The sequence below is a fragment of the Dromiciops gliroides genome, chromosome X (genome assembly GCF_019393635.1).
Source record: "Dromiciops gliroides isolate mDroGli1 chromosome X, mDroGli1.pri, whole genome shotgun sequence".
NCBI classification, from domain to species: Eukaryota; Metazoa; Chordata; class Mammalia; order Microbiotheria; family Microbiotheriidae; genus Dromiciops; species Dromiciops gliroides.
This window is the reverse complement of record NC_057867.1, coordinates 27,580,461-27,601,651: the sequence shown is the minus strand read 5'-3', so window position 1 is coordinate 27,601,651 and position 21,191 is coordinate 27,580,461. Positions and strand designations below refer to the sequence as shown.

General features: G+C 48.2%; 1 protein-coding gene across 1 annotated transcript in view; it reads left to right on the top strand.

The window, feature by feature from the left end:
* HEPH (hephaestin) overlaps positions 1-14,405 on the top strand; it is a 76,954-nt gene extending 62,549 nt beyond the window's left edge. The window contains exons 18-22 of the mRNA XM_043974124.1: positions 3,370-3,595; positions 8,588-8,727; positions 11,160-11,322; positions 11,993-12,040; positions 12,925-14,405. Coding sequence (XP_043830059.1) covers positions 3,370-3,595; positions 8,588-8,727; positions 11,160-11,322; positions 11,993-12,040; positions 12,925-13,151 — 804 coding nt within the window. The 3' untranslated portion in view covers positions 13,152-14,405. The remainder of the gene's footprint in view (positions 1-3,369; positions 3,596-8,587; positions 8,728-11,159; positions 11,323-11,992; positions 12,041-12,924) is intronic.
* Positions 14,406-21,191: the final 6,786 nt, after the last annotated feature.

Here is a 21,191-nt window from a genome sequence, read left to right as displayed (position 1 = left end):
CCCAAGGTCATTCATACAAGTTTACCTCTAAAGGAGGTGCAGCTAAAAAGTCTATGGATTCAGACTCTCCCAGTTTACAGAAAAGTAAACTGAGTCCCAGGAAGTATTGACTTGCCCAAAATCACTCATAAGTCTTTAGCTCTAAAGCTAGTCATGCTCTTAGTGACCATGGATTCAGACTCTCCCATTTTATAGAAAAGGAAACTGAGGCCCAGCTTGAATTGCCTTGCCCAAAGCCACAAATAGGATCTTAGCTCCAAAGCTCCTAGGGTTCTTAGAGGACATGGATTCACAACCTCCCATTTTACAGAAAGGGAAACTGAGGCCCAGGGACAATTGACTAGCTCCATGTCCCTCATAAGATCTTTGATGTAAAGTATGTAGGGCTATTACAAGCCATGGAGACTAAACCTCTTATTTAACAAAAAAGGAAACTGAGGCCCAGGGAGAAGTGACTTGTCCAAGGTCATTCATACAATATATTTTTTTTTTGGTGAGGGAGTTGGGGTTAAGTGACTTGCCCAGGGTCACACAGCTAGTAAGTGTTAAGTTTCTGAGGCCAGATTTGAACTCAGGTACTCCTGACTCCAGGGCTGGTGCTCTGTCCTCTGTGCCATCTAGCTGTCCCCATTCATACAATTTTAATTGTAAAGCAGGTAGGACTAAAAAGGCTGTGGATTCAGACTCTCCCATTTTATAAAAAAGTAAACTGAGGCCCAAGGAGAATTAACTTCCATAAAATCACTCATAAGACCTTAGCTCTAAAGCTAGTCATGCTCTTAGAGCCCATGGATTCTGACTCTCCCATTTTACAGGAAAGGAAACTGAGGCCCAGGTTGAATTGCCTTGCCCAAGGCCAAAAATAGGATCTTAGCTCCAAAGCTCGTAGGGATTTTAGAGGCCATGGATTCAGACTCTACCATTGTATAAAAAAGTAAACTGAGGCCCACGGGGAAGTTACTTGCCAAAGACCAAAAGTAGGATCTTAGCTCTAAAGGTGATGGGGATTTAGAGGACATGGATTCAGACTCTCTCATTTTATAGAAAAGGAAACTGAGGCTCAGGGAGAAGTGACTTGCCCAAGGTCATTCATACAGTTTTTTTGTTTGTTTGTTTGTTTTTTAGTGAGTCAATTGGGGTTAAGTGACTTACCCAGGGTCACACAGCTAGTAAGTGTTAAGTGTCTGAGGCTGGATTTGAACTCAGGTACTCCTGACTCCAGGGCCAGTGCTCTATCCACTGCACCACCTAGCTGCCCCCATACAGTTTTAGTTCTAAAACAGGTAGGGCTAAAAAGGGGGTGGATTCATACTCTCCCATTTTACAGAAAAGGAAACTGAGGCCCAGGGAGAATTGACTTGCTCAATATCACTCATAAGATCTTTGGTTTAAATTATGTAGGGCTATCACAGTCCCTGGAGTCTAAACCTCTTATTTTACAAAATAGGAAACTGAGTCACAGGGAGATGTGACATGCTAAAATTCAATCATAGGTTCTTACCTCTAAAACTGGTAGTCTTCTTAGGGTTCTTAGTGTCTGACACTCTCATTTTACAGAAAAAGCAACTGAGACCCAGGGACAAGTGACTTGCCCAAGGTCATTCATACAATCTTAGCTCTAAATCTGGCAGGGCTCAAACTGCTTTGGAGTCTGACCATCTGATTTTGCAGGAAAGGTAACTAAGGCCCAGAGAGATGTTATTTACCCAAGTTCTCTCATACTTTCTTAGATCCAAATCTGGTATAGATCTTAGATGCCATGGATTCATACTCTCCCATTATATGGAAAAGGAAACTGAGGCCCAGGGTGAATTGACTTGCTCAATGGCACTTGTAATATCTTTGGTTTAAAGTATATAGGGCTATTATAGGCCATGGACTCTAAACCTCTTATTTTACAAAAAAGGAAACTGAGGCACAGGGAGAAGTGACTTGTCCAAGGTCATTCATACAATTTTTTTTTAAGTGAGGCAATTGGGGTTAAGTGACTTGCCCAGGGTCACACAGCTAGTAAGTGTTAAGTGTCTGAGGCCAGATTTGAACTCAGGTACTCCTGAATCCAGGGCCGTTGCTTTATCCACTGTGCCACCTAGCCGCCCCCATTCATACAATTTTAACTCTAAAGCAGTTAGGGCTAAAAAGGGGGTGAATTCAGACTCTCCCTTTTTACAGAAAAGTAAACTGAGTCCCACGGAGAATTGACTTGCCCAAAATCACTCATAAGACCTTAGCTCTAATGTTAGTCATGCTCTTAGAGCCCATGGATTCACTCTCCCATTTTACAGAAAAGGAAACTGAGGCCCAGGTTGAATTGACTCACCCAAGGTCAGAAGTAAGATCTTTGCTCTGAAGCTGTAGAGATCTTAGAGGCTATGGTTTCAGACTCTCCCATTTTACAGAAAAGTAAACTAAGGCCCAGCTTGAATTGCCTTGCCCAAAGCCACAAGTAGGTTCTTAGCTCCAAATCTCCTAGAGATCTTAGAGGACATGGATTCAGACCCTCTCTTTTTACAGAAAAGGAAACTGAGGCCCAGGGAGAATTGACTAGCTCAATGTTACTCATAAGATCTTTGGTGTAAAGTATGTAGGGCTATTATAGGCAATGGAGTCTAAACCTCTTATTTTACAAAAAAGGAAACTGAGGGACAGGGAGAAGTGAATTACCAAAAGTCACTCATAGGATATTACCTGTAAAACTTGTACTGATCTTAGAGGCCATAGATTCTCAGACTCTAATTTTACAGATAAAGAAACTGAGGCCCAGGGAGAAGTGGCTTGCCCAGGGTCATTCATACAATCTTAGCTTTTAATCAGGTAGCGCTCAAAATGCCATGGAGTCTGACCATCTGATTTTGCAGGAAAGGTAACTGAGGCCCAGAGAGATGTTACTTACCCAAGGTCTCTCATACTTTCTTAGATCCAAATCTGGTATAGATCTTAGCTACCATGGATTCATACTCTTCCATTTTATGAAAAAGGAAACTGAGGCCCAGGGTGAATTGACTTGCTCAATGGCACTCATAAGATCTTTGGTTTAAAGTATGTAGGTCTCTTAGAGGCCATGAAGTCTAAACCTCTCATTTTACAAAAAAGGAAACTGAGGCTTATGGGGAAGTGACTTTCCCAAAGTCACTCATAGGATCTTAGTTCTAAAGCAGGTAGGGCTCTTAGAGGCCTTGGAGTCTGACTCTCTTCTTTTACAGAAATGGAAACTCAGGCCCAGGGAGTTGTCCTTTGCCCAAGGTCATATGGATTGTGAGAATCAGTGGTTATCTTAATGCTGTAGACACCCCCTTGTATAAGTCACCTGTTCTCCCCCAGAAGTGAGGGGTGAGGAATCCCCCTTGCCCTCTTACTTTTCTCTTTCAGGATATGTACAGTGGCCTGGTAGGGCCCCTGGTCATCTGCCGGAAGGGGACACTCAAGGCCACCGGTGCTCGTAGGGATGTTGCCCGGGAATTTGCCCTCCTGTTCCTGATCTTTGATGAGAACCAGTCTTGGTACCTAGAGGAGAATGTGGCAGCCCGCGGTCCCCCAGATTCGGACAAAATCAATCTGCAAGATGAGACCTTCCTAGAAAGCAACAAGATGCATGGTTTGTGGGCATCAGTGCGTTCACTAGAGGGTGGGGCCTGGCAGGGAGAGGACCCTTCTGGATGCCCTGGCCCTTCATCAGGAGGCATGCCAGTCTCTGTAACCTGTGCTTCAGCTGTGTGGAGGCCTGGCTTCCCTTCAGAGCTGGCCTCTTGGAGGCCCAGCTCAGGCCTAGTTGCCCCATGCACCATTGTGCCCATGCTATGGAGAACCACAGGAAGACAGTGATGGAAAGGAACTCAGTCATAGTGTTTGATCTGGAACGGTCTTTGGGGGCCAGCTAATCTAATCCGCCCATTTGACATAGGAGAAAACTGAGGTCTGGACAGGGAAAGGAAGTTCCCTGTGGTCACATGTAGGCTCCGAGATGGAGGGCTGAAAGGCTCCTCAGGTGGCCAGCTAGGCCAAATCCCTCTTAGTAAAGAGGTGGAAACAGAGGCCCATGCAGGTCAGGTGACTTGCCCAAACAGCTTCATAAGCTTCAAAGCTTGGATTAGAAGCCAGGTCTTGCTATTCCCAGCCCCGTTATCTTCCCATGGTATAGTGCCTCACTATACTGTCCTGTATGGTTGATGCTAGGAGCTGTGTGGTACGTGAAAAAAAGATAAGTCTGCCCTCGTACCTTAAAGTCTGGTTGGAAAAGAAAGGGGATGAGATAAAACAACAAGGGATGGGAGTGACGGGCCTCAAGAGTAAGGGCTGGGGTCAGCTAGGTGGCGCAGTGGATAAAGCACTGGCCTTGGATTCAGGAGAACCTGAGTTCAAATCCAGCCTCAGACCCTTGACACTTAACTAGCTGTGTGACCCTGGACAAGTCACTTAACCCTCATTGCCCTGTAAAAAAAAAAAAAGAGAGAGAGTAAGGCTGAATCAATGAATGAATGAGTGAGTGATTGAGTGAATGAATGAATGAATGAATGAGTGAGTGAGTGAGTGAGTGAATGAGTGAATACCTACTATGTTCCAAGGCTAGGCTAAGTACTGGCAATTCACATACAAAAGCAAGGCATTCCCTGCCCTCAACCAAGGACCTGACCATGCCCTTCTCCGCAGGGGAGAAGCTTGCTCAGGGAAAGGAGTTTTTGTCTGGGTGGGGTTGGGGTGGGAGTCACGGGGTGACGAATGGAGCCATCCATTGGGCAGGCCATTGATATGTCCCTTCCCCAAAGCGATGCTCCTGTTGGTTTGATTGGTAAGGTAGTGCTGACATGTTTAAGAGGCCTTGAAGACCCATTAATGCAATGGGGAGGAAAAAGCACTGGATTTAGATTGAGGACCCAGGTTCAAATCCTGACTCTGCCCTTCTTACCTGTATAAGAGTCTTTCTCTGGGGCTCAGTTTCCTCCTATGTAAAATGAAGGGGTTGGACTGAATGCTTTCTGAAGGGCCTTTCTAGTTCCAAATATGTGAACCCATTTACAGATGTGGCAACTCAGTCTCAGAGGAATTATTCGATGTCACATAGTAAGGAATGACAGTTGGGATTTGAACCCATATTCTTTGACTCTAAGCCCAATGTTCTGCTGCCTTAGTAGGCTGAGTTGGTCAAGGCATTCATTTATTCATTCATTCATTCCCCTGACCAGCCATGAGTTGAGTGCTTCTTCTATGAAAGGGTCTGTGCTAATTTCCATGGATGGGCAGGGCCTGAATACATGCAGAGAAGGCAAGGGGCCTTCTGGTCTGCTGTGTATAGGGTGACCCCCTGATTGAATCATGTCAGACTGGAAAGTAGGGTGGGGACAGCCTGTTGGAGGATTTTGAATTCAAATTGATTCGATTCAACAGTGCAAGGCACTGGGGAGCCAAAGATAGAAAGGAAAACAACCCCTGCCCTCTGACAGCTTACCTTCGTAGGGGGGGCAAGGGTATGTGTGTAATATGCAGGTGAGTGTGAGCCAGGGAGAACTGAGGAGGGAGAGCAGCCATGGCCTGCAGGGCCTGGGAAGGTGCCACCTCTGAAGGAGGTAACTGGGAGCTCATCCTTGAGGGGGCTCCAGGATTCTGAGGCAGAGGGAAGTAGGGAGGGAATACCCTTCCAGCATGGGGTATAGCGTGCAGAAGTGGATGGAGGTGGGGAATGGCATGTCTGTGGAGCTCAGGGAATGTCTGGTAGTTTAGTTCGGCGGGATCTGAGCTTGTGTGAAGGGGCATGATGTAAGACGGGACTGAAGAGGCAGGCGCAAGCCCCGCTATGGAGAGTTGAGTTCCACATTCAAGAGTTTGTTTGATCCTAGAGACGCCGGGGTGCCATGGAAGGCGTTTGAGCAGGATCAAGATGTGGTCGGATGTGGATCAAGGCTCTCGGCTGGGCGCTTGCTTTGGTCGTATGTTAACTAAAAATAGGCCTATCAATTTGGTGGCAAGAGGAAAGTTGGGAGCACTTCAAACCAATTAGGAGGCAAGAGGTGGCAAGTACATTAGTTGGGGTGTAGTAAAGGGGGCAGATGAGAGAGATGCCATCAGGGTCTGCTCACCAAGACTTCTTCGAGGCCCAGAATGTCAGAGTTGCCCGTCTGGTCTAATTCATACATGGTTGGAAGGAAAAGCATCTCCCCACTAATGTACCTGACAAGTGGTATTTAATTGGCTGCTAATTGGCTGGGGGTGGGGGGGGAGGATGGAAAGGAGGGAGGAGAAGCAGGCAAAGAGGCCTGAGCTTAGCTTGTAAGCATGGTGCTGGCTGGAATGCTTCCTGCTGGGAAGGTTCCAGGGAAGGCAGGCTGCCAGGCAGAGAGCTGGACCTTTCCCCAGTAGGTAGTGGGGGGAGTGTTGAAAAGAAGCAGCACAGCATAGTGGGAAGAACATTAGACTTGGAATGAGAAGACCTGGCTTTGAATCACAGGTCCGCCACTGACTAGCTGTCACCTCAGATCTCTTCCCCTCTTGGATCCTCATTTTCCCCATTGCTAAAATGGATCTCCAGTTATCCCTTCCATGTCACAGGGGTTAGGGGTGCGGTGCCCTTATGACCTGGAAAGCCCATGTAAAATGTTTTGGCCCTCCCTTTTTTCTTTTTATTTTATGGAGAGTTTATAGCAACTTTTTGTAAAATTTGGGTTAAGCATTTGCTCACAGGCACTGGGTCATTTACAGCTTTCACAAAATTCCCCCCAAATCCCCATTTAATTTCTTATGCTGATCCGTGATATATCAAAGCTGTGATGGGGAGAGTTGAAATGTTGAGGGGATAACTGTACTTCCCATGGCCGGGTAAGATAGATAATGGAGAAGTTCCTCACTCAGCAAGCACTTAGCTGGTGCCTACTGTGTGCTTCATACTCAGCATTAGGGGTGCAAAGAGAAAAATGAAACAATTCCTGCCCTGAAGGAATTCTATTGGGCAACACAATACATACATGTATGGTACACACAGCATATACAAAGGAAATACAAGAGCTGAGGACCAGAGAAGGTTTTGTGTAGGAGTGGCTATTGGAGCTGAACTTTGGAAGATGCTAGAGATTCTAAAAGGGGGTATTGAGGTGGGAGTGCACGGAAGGCATGGGGTACAGCATGGGCAAATGCATGGAGGCAGGAGATGGGATGTCTCGTGTGAGGAACCAGAAGGCTGGTTTGGCCAACCCATGGAGTTCATGGAGGGGAGTGATGTGTAATTGAGGGAGGATCATGGGCTCATTGAACTAGAGCTGTAAGGGGCTTTAGAGGGTACTTAGCCCAAGCCCCTCTTTTTATTAATGAGGAACTGAAGCTTAGGGAGAGACTCTACCAGGCGGTAGGTAGCACAGCCAGGATTGGAACCCTTATCCTCTGAGTCCCTGCCATTCCAATATGGTTAGAGCCAGGTTGTGAAGGGCTGAAAATACCCAAGGGAGGAGAATGTGTATGTAACCTTAGAGTCCTCAGCAGGTGAGTGGAATGGCCCACTCCATGCTTTGGAATTATTGCTTTGCTAGCCACATGGAGGATGGATTGGAGGGGAGAGATGCCTGAGGCAGAGAGGCGGTAGTCCAGGCCAGGGATGGGCAGGGTCTGGCCTTGAGTGATGCTTGTGGGAGTTGAGGAAGGTAACCCATGCCAAAGATGTTGGGGAGACAAAGTGGATGGCAATATGTGTGTGTATGTGGGGTGGTGTGAGAAGGAACCAAGTATGACTCCAAAATCAGTGTTAGAGGAATGGTGGCTCCCTGAACTTTTGTACGGAAGTTTGGGGAGCAAGAATGAGTTGTTTTGGATATGATGAGTTTGCCTATGGGATGTCCAATTTGAAACAAGTTCAAGTTGGTTGTTCTCAAAGAGAACTGATGACATCGTGAGGTGATGTGAGACCAGAGCTCAGGAGTGAGACTAGGGCTGGATATATATAGTTTCAGAAGCCATTGGTGTAGATGATAACTGAATACATGAGAACTACTGAGCTACTGAGATCACCAAGAGAAAAAAGATGAGAGGGGTCCAGGATAAACCATTGGGGGATACCTAGAGTTACAGGACATGACATAGGTGAAAATCTTGCAAAGGAGACTGAGGAGGAGCAGTCGGATAGGAAGGAGGAGAAGCAGGAGAGAGCAGGGCCACAAAAACCCAGAGAGGAAAGTTTCCTGGAATAGAGCGTGAGAAGAGAGGCTGAGGAGGAGGCCAATTGGTCGCTAGATTTGGCCACTTTGGAGAGCCAGGTCAGCTGAATGATGAGGACAGAAGCCAGGCCACAAAGGATCGAGGAGGGAAGGGAAAGGAAGCAAATGCAACAACTACAGATTTGGGGGGATGGTGTTTGTCAAGGAGTTTGCACATAGAACTCTGTAAGCTCTAGGGCACTGGAGGTACATCAGCCATTGTAAGAGATCCTTGGTCAAGAGGGCAGGGATATTGGGAACATCTTGTGTAAGGCAGATCCCACCAGCTGTGTGTGGACGATGGAGCAGAGGGCAGAAAGAATCTGGAATGGGCCAGATGGGAGTGAATGGGCGGCATGGGAGGTAACAGGAATGGAGTGAAGGGGATAAAGAGCAGAGATTTTCTTCCTCCGCAGCCATTAACGGGAAGCTGTACGCCAACCTCAGAGGGCTGACCATGTACCAAGGAGAGCGAGTAGGCTGGTACATGCTGGCCATGGGTCAGGATATTGACTTGCACACCGTCCACTTCCATGCAGAGAGCTTCCTCTACCAGGTGAGTTGGGTAGGGCTGGGGAAGAGGCTGGAGGTCACAAGGTTGGTGGCTGGGAGAGCAAAGGGAAGAGGAGGAAACAGGGCTGTCAGCTGTCTCATGGCCAAAGGAGAAGAAACCCTTGGGCTGGGAAGATATATAGGATAAATATAAGGCCCTGCACTGGGATTTGAAAAAGCAATTTCATAAGCACAGGCTAGAGAGCACTTTGTTTAGGGTGGGAAGATCTGAGGGGTCTTAGTGGACCACCAACTCAGTGAGTGAACAATGTGATGTGGCAGCCAAAGAGTCATTTAGACTGCATTCAGGGGGGCCTGGTAGCAGAAGGATGAAGATCATGATCCTTCCATCCTCCCCTGTGCTTCATTCACATCTAAATGGGGACATTGACAAACCAGATAGCTGCTTGAAGCTAGCAGCCAGGATGAGAAGATTGGAGACTGTGCTGTGTGAGCATCAGCTGAGGATCTGTGGAAATTGAGCCTGAAAAAGAGGCTTGGGAGCTGGGATGCACATGACAGTAGAAGGGGGATTAACCTCATTCTGCTTTGGCCCTGAGGGCAAAACAAGGAATGACAGGGAGGCAAAACTTGTGTGCATGCGCAAGAGTGTATGTGTGTATGTGTCTGTGTTTATGTCTGTGTGTATGACTGTTTCTGTGTGTCTCTGTGTGAATGTGCATGTGTATCTGTGTACCTGTGTATGTGTGAATATGCATTTCTGTGTGAGTCTCTGTTGATGTCTGTTTCTCTGTGTGCATCTATCTGACTGTGTGAATATGTAAATGCCTGTTGGTTCTGTGTCTGTGTGTGTCTCTGTGTCACTGTACATCTGTAACTGTCTTAATATGTGTCTGTCTGTTTCAGTGTTTTTTCTCTGTGTGTCTCTGTATCTCTGGGTGAATATGTTTCTGGATGTATATGGGTGTCTATTTCTATGTGCGTATTTCTCTGGGTTTCTGTGTGTCTGTGTATGGGTCTGTGTGTAAGTTTGTTCTGCGTGTGTATTTCTGTGGGTCAATGTGTGTTTCTTTATGTGGGATTCTGTGGGATTTGTGTTTGTGTGTGTGCCTGTGTATCTGTGTCCATTTTTCTGTGTGTGTTTCTGGGCATATATGTGTGTCTTTTTGTGTATTTCTGTCTATTTTTCTGTGTGTGTGTTTCTGTATATATGTGTGTATATGTGTTTCAGTCTGCATGTGTCTCAGTGTATTTTTGTTTCTGTGTGTGTTTCTATTCGTATCTGTGTTTCTGTGTATACATGTGTGTGTGTCTCAGCAGGAAGGCTAACAGAGTGGGCTCATTGGTGCTCAGCCCAGCCATCCTGGAAGGAGGGGATTCTCAGATTGACCCCCAAGGTCCTGTAAATTGGGATCCTTCCTTGCTCTGAGAGGCTCACTCCTCAGGGTGTGGGCCAAAGTGGGCTGAGGCTGAGGAGAGCTGTGATGGGCTCCTGGGCCCACCCCCTGCTTAAGGTGTGAAGCCACTTCCCAGTGTTCCCAGAGTGCAAGGCCCAGAGGCCCAAGATTCCAAGCTCTAAGAGGCCCCTAAGGGCAGCTAGTCCTTGAGGCCCAGGACAGGGCAATGACTTATCCAAGGTCACACAGAAGAGTTCCAATAGCCAATGGGAAAGGCTCTCAGAGGTCTTCTAGCCAAGGAGTTCTTGAAGTCCTTTATTTGATGTGTTAATGGGTCTATTTCAATCGAATTTCTTTACTTTGGAATCCTGTGTTTTTCATTGTTTTCTACTTAACAACACGATTCTGAGAAGAGGCCCAAAGGCCTCCAGGCCCAAGAGGTCTCTGCCAACAAAGCTTAAGAAACCCGGATCTAGTCCAATCTTCTCATCTTGCAGATGAGCAAACCGAGACCCAGGGATGTGAAGACACTTGTCCAAGGTCTCAGAGATAACAAAACCTCAGATCTTTCTGACCTCTGGCCTGCTCCTTCATAGCTGCCAGGCCTGACAGGGCTGGAAGGGAGAGTTCCAAGTGGAGAAGGGGAGGCTAGAAGCCAAGCTAGTGGGGCAGCTAGGTGGTGCAGTAGATAAAGCACCAGCCCTGGAGTCAGGAGGACCCGAGTTCAAATCCGGCCTCAGACACTTGACACTTACTAGCTGTGTGACCCTGGGCAAGTCACTTAACCCCAATTGCCTCACAAAAAAAAAAGAAGAAGCCAAGCTAGTTTCCATAGGGCACCTTCACAGAACGAAATGGAATAAGGCAGTTTTGGCAGGCACCAAGCCAATCTCTCGGCTCCCAGTTCAGGTTGAGATTGGGCTGGCCTCTGGGAGGCTGATCACATAGCCTAACACTGTTGGCCCCTTTGAGAGAGGCGAGTTCCAGGATCATGTGGCTCCCAGCCCTGAGGTGAGGGGGCCATTGGAGGGCCGGAATTCCCCTCCCTCCCCCGTCACAGGCCATATCTCTCCAACAGAGTGGGGAGAGCTACCGAGCTGACGTGGTAGACCTGTTCCCAGGGACGTTTGAGGCCGTGGAGATGGTGGCCAGCAACCCTGGAACATGGCTAATGCACTGCCATGTGGCTGACCACGTCCACGCTGGCATGGAGACCCTCTTCACTGTCCTAGCCCAAGGAGGTAAAATTGAAAGGAGGGGCAGGGAAGGGAGATGTGTCAAAGGACCTTAAATTTTAGAACCTAGAATGTCAGAACTGGGAGGGCCCTTAGAATCCAGAACATCAGAGCTGGGAGGGGCCTCAGAACCCAGAATGTCAGAGCTGGGAGGGGCCTTAGAACCCAGACATCAGAGCTTGGAGGAGCCTTAGAACCCAGAATATCAGAGCTGGGAGAGCCCTTAGAACCCAGAATGTCAGAGCTGGGAGGGGCCTTAGAACCCAGAATGTCAGTGCTAGAGGACATGCTACAACCTAGACCCTTAGCTCTGAGAGGGACTTTAGAATAGAGAATGTAAAAACTGGGATGGGCTCTTAGAACCCAGACTGTCAGATCTATGAAGGGCCCTGGAATGCTACCCCCTTCATAATACAGGGGGAGACTGAGGCCTGGAATAGGGACTTGACTTATTCAAGATCACACAACATTTTTGTTAGTGGCAGAACCAGGTTCCCGGCCTCCAAGCCCAGTGCCATCCTTCCTCATTAGTTGCTGCCACTTGCCCCTCGGTAACATGGGAATATCCCACCATCCCTGGCCCTAAGTGACCCACCCCCATAAATACAGAGTCTAAGCATCTGGAGAAACAGGGTGTTGAGTTTGGGGGGACTAATCTATTGTCTCCTTTTTACAGAGTCCATGATTACCACCAGCAAGGAGAAATCAGGACCAGGTTTGGAGGGTACCATGCAAGCAGGGACTGCCCGAGGGGGAGGGAAAGTGGCTGGGGCCCTGACGTGTGTGTGTGTGTGTGTGTGTGTGTGTGTGTGTGTGTGTGTGTGTGTGTGTGGCCCACCCAGGGGCCTCAGGTGGCTGGGGCTGGCTCCTGACAGGGCAGGTGGCCACCAGAGGCCAGGCACCAGCTGTATTGATTTCCTCATTCTCCTCTGTGTCTGCCACGGGGCTCAAAGCCCAGGCTTAGGTGTATGAGGGACCTTCAAGATGATTTGACCCAAGGGCTCCATTTCTCGGAGGAGGAAGCTGAGGGTTAGATAGGGAGTGGTATAGAGCTGACCTGGCTCACTTGGGGGCCCAGTACCTGACATAGAGTAGGTGCTTTTAGGGGGATGAATGGATGGATCTCATGTGAGAGGATCATAAACGTGGAGTTTAGAGGCCTTTCATTCTAGCCTTCTCATTTTACACATGAGGAAACAGGTCAAATGATTTGCCCAGGGTCACACAGCTAGAAAGTGTCTGAGGTGGGATCTGAACTCAGGTCTTCCTGTCTCATTCTGGATCTGCTGCTTACTAGCTGTTGTATTCCAGATAAGTTGCTCACTCTCTCTGGGCTTTTATATCTTTTTTTATTAGTTGATCTATACAATAAATGGAGGAGGCAAGGCAGTTATTGTCATCCCCCTTTCACAAGGAAGAAAGAGTCTCAGAGAAGTTGAGTGACTTGGCCAGGGTCACACAGCTAGGCATTACTCAGGCCCAGGACCATTGACTTCCAGCCTATGGCCAAGCTCCCCCTTAGTAGCCAGCCATGCCCCACCCACCCCATCCCACCCCATCCCACCCCATTGGGTTACTCTTTTCAATCTCCTACCATTTCAACTACAGACTCTGAAGATACGGAAGGGGGCAAAGTCCGGATCCTGGGGATGAAGGTCCCTGTGCAGCACGCAGAGACACTAACCTTGGTCCTCATCATTCTGGGGCTCTTCCTTCTCATTGTCGCGATGGCCCTGGCTGGGCTCCTGTTCTACCAGAGGCGGCAGAGAAATCGGAGGCGCAACAGGCGGTCCATCCTGGATGACAGCTTCAAGCTCTTGTCCCTCAAGCAATAGGACCTGTGCCCAGGGGCCCGCAGTGGGAGCCAGCTGGATGGCTTTGGGAGCTGGGGTTGGGGTGGGGTGGAACATTCATTCACTAAGATTCTTGCCATGGCACTAACCCGTATGAACCTTCTGCCCTAGAGTGGGTGACCAACAATAAACGGCAGGGATGACAACAGCAGCAGCAGCCGCAGCAACCTCAAACCTCCCAGCAGCCTCTGCTCCCCTTCCAAAAATGGTCAGATGTGTCCAGCTGTGAGGGTGGACCCTGGACCAGCCTCCTGAAACCTGACCCTTCTTTCACTCCACAATGTGGTGCCTGGACAAAGAGAGAATGGGTCAATCACAGGCCCATTCATGACGCCTAGCCAACTGGGGGATGATGCGATGTCTGGACCACAAGGACCAAGAAGGGGGCTCGGGTTGGGGCTAAAAAAGGCAGGCTGGGCCTAGGACCTTGATTCTCCTCAGAGCTGATTGCTTTAGAAGGGCCTGGGCTGGGTCGGGGGAGGTTGCTAGGCTCTGGAAGGTAGGCTTCTCGATGGGTATAGGCATGTTGTGTCCTGATGTCATTCGTAGCAAACACTGTACATTAAAGAGCTAATGGAACCTGGGAGCACAGGACTAAAGTGGGGAGGGGGTGGCCTGCACCGACAATCCTACTGCTCTTGTCCGACAGCCTGCCACTCCTTGTGGGCATCTCTTCTACAGCATCCGTGGTGGTCAGTGGGCATCTGGTCCATCCCCCTACCCTTGGGAGGACCTAATCCCACTCTGGCCAGACATTAAGAGGTCTCTCTTGGCACTTCGTTCTGCTCAGAGTTGGGGGAACCCACCAACCAAGTGATTGAGCAGTTGAGATGACAGCAGGAGAGAGAGAGCGTGCACGGGCTGGCTCCCCTGGGCGTATTTGGCAAGAAATATCCTCAAGTGAGACCAAGACTTGGGAAGGGAGAAGGAGGGAGGCAGTGTGGTGTGGTGGAGAGGCTGCGGGATTTGGATGAAGGAAATCCTGGGTTCAGCTCTCACCACAGATGCCTTCTGGCTGAGTGACCTTGGGCAAGTCACCACCTCCTTTGGCGTCCTGTAAAAGGAGGAGGCTGGTCTCCATGGCCCTAAGAACTCTTTCAACTCTAAGTCTTAGAGCTCCCAATTGTGTGAAAGGCTTCATCCAGAAGCAGAAATCTAGTTCTGGGGGCCAAGAGTGAGGGAGAGCCAGGCTTAGGTTGGCTCATGGCAAGGGGAGATGGGGCTTTTAGGACACCTCCAGCTATTGAAGGGGCCACTAGTGTGGTAGGAGGATCACCTTAATTCCAGGGTGCCCTAGACTACGGGCTCCCTCCCTCCATATATGATGCTTTTTTCTCCTATAAGTTGATAGCTCAATGAAGTCCCTGTTGGTACCCAAGAAGGAAGAGTGAGGCAGAGGTAGAATGGGGACCCAGGTGGACTCTGCCTTGCGGCACTGACCACAGCATTGAGAGCCCGAGAAGGTATTGAAGAGAACGTTCATGCCAGCCCTGGCCTCCGCCAAAGCCACGCCCCTCTTTCCTCATGTCTCCCTCCTCCTCCCCAACTGCACGCAATAACCTCTCCAGGTTCCCCCATACTGGAATTGATCACTGAACTTGGGTTTGAGTTCTGGCCGGAGAAGGCCTTGCTTTTCTTCTCTGTAAAGTGGTACTAACACTACTTACACTCCCAGCCTCCTATGACCATGGGGAGTGCTAGAGAAATGTGAATTAGCAGTCTTGCCTGAGCAAGAGAATAGTAGTTACTGACCAGCCTTTTATGGGAGCATAAAACCCACCGGGCTCTTCATGAGCTGTCTTTGGTGCTAAAAGTTGAGTTCCTAGTACCTAGAGACCAACCCAATTTCATTTTCCAGATGAGAAAATGGAGGGCAAGAGCGGTGCAGAGCTTGCATGCTGGTCTAGGCTTCAAGACTTCAAATCACATGCTCTTTTCATTGGCAGGAAACCCCATCACTCCACTCCCCCCGATAGATTACCCAAGAAGCTTTCCAAGAGAATGGCCAGAAAATGCTGGAAACTTTAGGTTGTTAATAATCCCAGGAAATGCCTCGGAGCCTTTAAAGCATTACTGAACTAATGCATTTAATGGCGAGAGAGTCTTTTGACCTGGTGGTTAATTTGAGGGGTAATGAAAACCCAGTGCACTCTGGGGACTGGAAGCAATTACACTCTTGTATGCAACTGGAATTTTGGTCTCCTCCTAAGTATACACTCCACTCTGTCAAAGGGTGTCCATGCCTGCGCTTCCCGTGATTCTCATCCATGGCCTCCCCCAAAGCTGCTGCCCAATGGGCCAGTGGTCCAGCCGATTGGCATTTGCATGGAAACATGGATCTCCGGTGGAGAAAAAACTGATGGAAGAGAGAGATCTATCCTGGGCTTCAAATCCAGTGCCTAATGAGGGTGCCGCTCTTAAAAGGGGAGGGAACAAGTATTTATTGAATACTTACTGCATGCCTTGCAGTGTGCCAGCAGCTTTACAAACATCCCATTTGATCCTAGCGACAACCCCAGGAGATAGCTAGTATTGGGATCCCCATTGGACAGTTGCAGATAGAGGTGGTGTGACTTACCTAGGGTCATATAGCTAGTACGTGCCTGAGGCCAAATTTGAACTCGGGTCTTTCTGACTCCAGTCCCAGGGCTCACTCCACTTCACCACCTAGCTGCTCTACATTAGTGGGGTGGTATCCTAGACAAACAGGGGTCTGAAGGTAAGCAAGGGAACCCCCAAAGTGTAGTAATGAGGAATAAAAGGGTGCTCTCAAACCTTTTAGAAGTGTGTTGGTTGGTTGTTTTCAAGTTAAAGCTGATAATTTCGTAGTTGTTACCCAAAGGCATGGGAAAGACAATTCAACAATGCCAAGACTGCCCAAGTGGTTCAGTCATTTCTACTCTGGTCTGTTTCTCTCCAGACTCACCAGTAGCTAGCACCGTAGAATCTAAGAACTAGGAGGGCCCTTAGAATGTGGAATTGCAGAGGTGGGAGGGATCTTAGAATATGGCATGGCAGAGCTGGGAAGAAGCATAGAACTAGGCTAGATTTCTGTTCCCATCATGCCCCTCTCCTGGCCCAATCACTGCTCCTTTGCTCCTCTTTCTGTAATCTCTAACCTTTTTCTCTGGTCTGCATCAACCATGTACAGGAGTTTCATAACCTATACTATCCCCGCCCCTAGCTCATCTGAATTTACTCCAGGTAGGGTAGATAAAGAGCTCACTTCAGGGGCAGCTAGATGGCTCAGTGGATAGAGCACCAGCCCTGGATTCAGGAGGACCTGAGTTCAAATCCAGCCTCAGATGCTTGACACTTACTAGCTATGTGAGCCTGGGCAAGTCACTTAACCCTCATTGCCCCACAAAAAAAAAAAAGCTCACCCCAGACCTGGGAAGACCTGAGTTCCAGTCCTGCCTCTGACGCCTACTAGCTATGTGAACCTGTACAAGTCACTTCACCTTGCCATGCCTCAGATAGTTCTCTAGGTTACAAAGAAGGTGCTGACTTGAATTATCTCCCTCTCTGGAATTCTTCCTTTGGGTTCTGTGTCTAAGTATCTGTCTCCCATTCACAATTGCCTTAGCCCCTAGCAAATACATTTTTACTGTATTACTGATGAGAGGAAAACACTGTATAAGCCTTAAGACCCTCTGCAAAGTGAGCTATCCCAGACTTAAGAGCCAGAACGGACCAGAGTGGAAGAAACAGGGGAAGTACCTTGCCCATCTAGGAAGTGTCTCAGAGGAGACTTGAACCCATGCTTCCAACACCCTCCCTACTGTGGCACACTGCCTTTCTCTTTTTTTTCTTTTTTTTTCAGGGCATTGAGGGTTAAGTGACTTGCCCAGGGTCACATAGCTAGTTAAGTGTCAAGTATCTAAGGCTGGATTTGAACTCAGGTCCTCCTGAATCCAAGGCCAGTGCTTTAAACATTGTACCACCTAGATGCCCCCCACACACTGCCTTTCTCAGCACCCTTTCCCTAGACTTTGCATCCCTCTGAAAGTAGAGGTGTTTTCCTACTCACCCCTCCCACCATGCTCAAAACACATAACACTTTAACATAACATAAGGTCTGATTCTCAACCTATCCCTTGTATGAGCTAAACAGTAGCCAACAATTGTAAGAACAAAGGGCAAGGGCCACAAGATGTGTTAGCTGGACACGTTCTGGAAATCTTTTTTGTCCTTAATGGGAGTGCATGAGGTGCTACTAATGAGGCAGTTTTAGAAGGAACTTTGCTGAGATCCAGCCTGGAAGTCATGGGAACATGATTAGCGTCAACCACAAACAACTTAATTATTTTGGGCTGCTGTTCAAAAAAAAATGAGCTATGGCCTTTCGTGCTCACAGAGTGGTGAATTTAAGACATGGAACACAATATCAGAGGATCGTCGAATGTAAGAGCCGGAGAATGGATTTTGGAACACAGAATGGCAGAGACGGAAGGTGTCTCAGAAGACAAAAATGTTGGTACTGGGAGGTATCTGGGAACTCAAGGTTGGAACTGACAGAATCCTTAGGGATAAGCTAATCCAATCCACTTGTGTTACATAAGGGGAAACTGAGGCCCAGAGAAGGGAAGGGACTTGATCAAGGTCACACAAATGAGTTAATGGAAAAACTAGGAGACAAATTCAGGTGCCCTGACTCCTAATCTGATGCTCGGTCCTGTCTTCGGTCCATTTCAGCCTCCCCTCATTTTGCTTAGGACCGAGGGGATGGATACGCTTGGAAACAGCTGGCTTGAGAAAAACCAAAGCCCACTCTTGTCGTGAGATAGCACACACTTCTAGCCATACTCAGGTGAGGTAGTCTGGCCTGCAAGGGCCCAGAACTGAAATCCTTATGGTATCCAGAAATGGAACTTTTTTTACTCCCTGCAGCCCCTCTTGACAACTGGGCTCTTTGTCTCTGTTTTCTACTGCTTGCTTTCCCCTGCAGACTGGGCAATAGAATGGACCTGTGGGGCCAACCAGAGCAGGAAACATCAGCAATGCCCGGATGAGCCATGCGTTAGGGTTACCCACTGATTTTTTTTTAAATGGGGCAATGGGGTTAAGTGACTTGCTCAGGGTCACACAGCTAGTAAGCATCAAGTGTCTGAGGCCGGATTTGAACTCAGGAACTCCTGAATCCAGGGCCGGTGCTTTATCCACTGTGCCATCTAGCCGCCCCTACCCACTGATTCCAAGAGACCAGCACATGGGCATTTGTAATCTCAGAATGGCAGGGCAGAGCTTGGGCAGGCCTTAGAGAAGAGAATGGCAGAGCTGGGAGGACCTTCAGAACAAAGAATGCAGGACTTCAAAAGGATGCTTGAGACCATTTTGGTCTAGGGTCTTGCGTGCCCCTGGGCCTGCATGATGGGCATGCATGTACACACTGGTGCATGTGGGTGTGAGGTTGGGGCAATACTAATACATAGGCCTTTAAAGATGGGACTTTCATTAGGTCCTGAGCCATGGGCACACTTGCCTTGCCGTGCTCAAGGGTGCTGCCCCATGGGGATGGTGTTTGGACCAATCCTAGGCCATGTGATGCAGTCAAGGTGCAGCTTGGGAAGAAACTGGGTAGAGGAGAGCACCATTTAGAGTACCAGCTTGGCTTCGTATATGCTTCTCTGGGTTCCCTCAAACCTGTGACCTTGTGCACCTCTGGGTGACATGGGTGTCTCAGTCCTATGCCTCAAAGCCAGCCTGCTTCCATGACAGTCTTCACACTGGCACTGAAAGGTGGGGGGCAGGGCCATAATGCATCCCCAGGGTTCACTGGGACTCGATGACACTCCCAACACAAGCTGCTCAATATGGTGTCCTGTGGGAGTGCACAACAGAGCCTCTGTACATATGTGGATGGGACCTTCTTTCTCCTTCTCTCAGAGTTTCAGCCCAAGTTTGGTCTAGTTTAAGAGCACCAGTACAATGATCTTTAATATTCACCACCCCCCTCTCCATCTCATTGACATTCTAGTCTCCTTACCTTCATATGACTCACACTTATATAGATTAGAATCTGTAGGCCCAAAGAAGACTCCAAATAACCCACATACAGGCCTAGAAGTTCTGAACAGTGGAGCGCTTCTGGCTGGGGGCTGAATTCTCAGCTCCCCAGGACTCGTGACTATAGAGAACACGCAAAGAGCTATTGCTTTTCAAACTAACAACAAATAAGGTCCAAAATCTCAATTTCCCCTTTGTAGTATCTGGCGCCCATTTTTTTTCACAATCGCCCCTAAAGATGATGTTGGAAGGGGAGTACTCCCTAAAAATTTTGGTCTCAAAGGTAAAGGGTGCAGAGTATTCTCTTTCTCAGCTCATCATATTCAGTCACCAACAGAGAGCTAGGTGGTACTGCAGTGGATAGAGCACTGGCCCTGAAGTTGGGAGGACCTGAGTTCTAAGCTCACCTCACACTTACTAGCTATGTGACCTTGGGCAAGTCACTTAATCCCCATTGCCGTAAACAGCCGGGGTCATCTCCAGTTGTCCTGATCCATATCTTGCCTCTGGGCCCAGATGATTCTGGAAGAGACAGTAAGGTTGGTGACTTTGAACAGCCCTACCTCACTTAAATCCAATTCACTGCAAGTCATGACATCACCTCCTGAAGTCATGGTCCTCTTCAAAAATGAAGGACAATGAGGCAGCTAGGTGGCACTGCCATGGATAAAGCACCAGCCCTGGCTTCAGGAGGACCTGAGTTCAAATCCGGCCTCAGACACTTGACACTTATTAGCTGTGTGACCCTGGACAAGTCACTTAACCCTCATTGTTGCAAAAAAAAAAATGAAGGACCACCACCACCACCACCAACAACAACAAGATGTTCCTTAAGTGCATTGCACTTGGCCCTAGATAGCATCCCCTACTCCACTGGTGCCTCCATTCTCTCTGTTTCTCCTGCTTATCTGACCACTTCAATGTCTCCTTTGCTGAGTCATTGTCAATTTCCTGAGCGTGGCAATCTTTTCTCTGCTTTGGACAGCTCCATATACAGAAGTAGTCTCCCTTCTGTCCTGACCTTCTCCATTCAGACACCTCACAGGCATCCCAGGGGACTGAGACCAAATGCATTGGATTTTCCCCAGATCCATCCCTCCTCCACATTTGCCCAGGTCTGCCGATGGCATTTACATCTGTCTAGTCACTTGTATCCGCCACCTTGGTGTCACCCTGGACTCTTTTCCTCACCCCTATCTCCAATTAATTACCAAGTCTTCTTGATTCAACTTCGAAAATCCTTCTCATAGCCGCCCCCTTCTCTCCACTCACATGAGCTGCTAGCCTAATTCAAGCTCTCATCACCTCTCACCTGGGCTATTACAATAGCCTGCCAATTAGTGTCCCTGTATCCAGTTATTGGAGCCAATTAGTCTCTGATACATCTTGTACATAGCTGCCAAATTGATATTCCTAAAACCCGTCTGACCATGTCACCTTCTCCCCCACTCAAAAATCTATTGCAGCCTGGATTCCAAAATGAACAAGCTTTAGTCAGCCGCTTAAGGTCTTCCATAATCGAGTTCTCCACCATATACATTTCCGGTCTTTCTTCTTACTATTCTTCAGCGTGACTTTTCGTTTCTGGCCAACTTGTCTGCCACTTGTAGCCTGAGCACAACAATCATCTCTTGCCTTGCTAGGTCCCGACCCTAGGCCTCACTCTTGGGGCAGCTTAAGATTATGTTAACTTCCTCATACTGTCACCTCACATTTACCTTGCGTACCCAGTACCCCAAAGAAACTATAGTAGGCATTAAGGCAACTGGCCTGAAATAAAATGAGTAAAGGTGGTCTCTTTTTAGCAGAAGCAGAACTAAGGTGATGTGACTGGCACTTTGCCCCAGGATGCTGAAGTGTATAAGGTGCAGACAGCACTTACATTCCTTTGGCAGATAGAAGCAACTGGGTTTAGTAGCTAGTAAGCAAGAATAATGACTGTAAAGAAGAATTTCTATTGTTAAATAAATAAGAGTTTTTAAGAGAAGCCAATTAGATAGATGGCTGCTTCTTTTC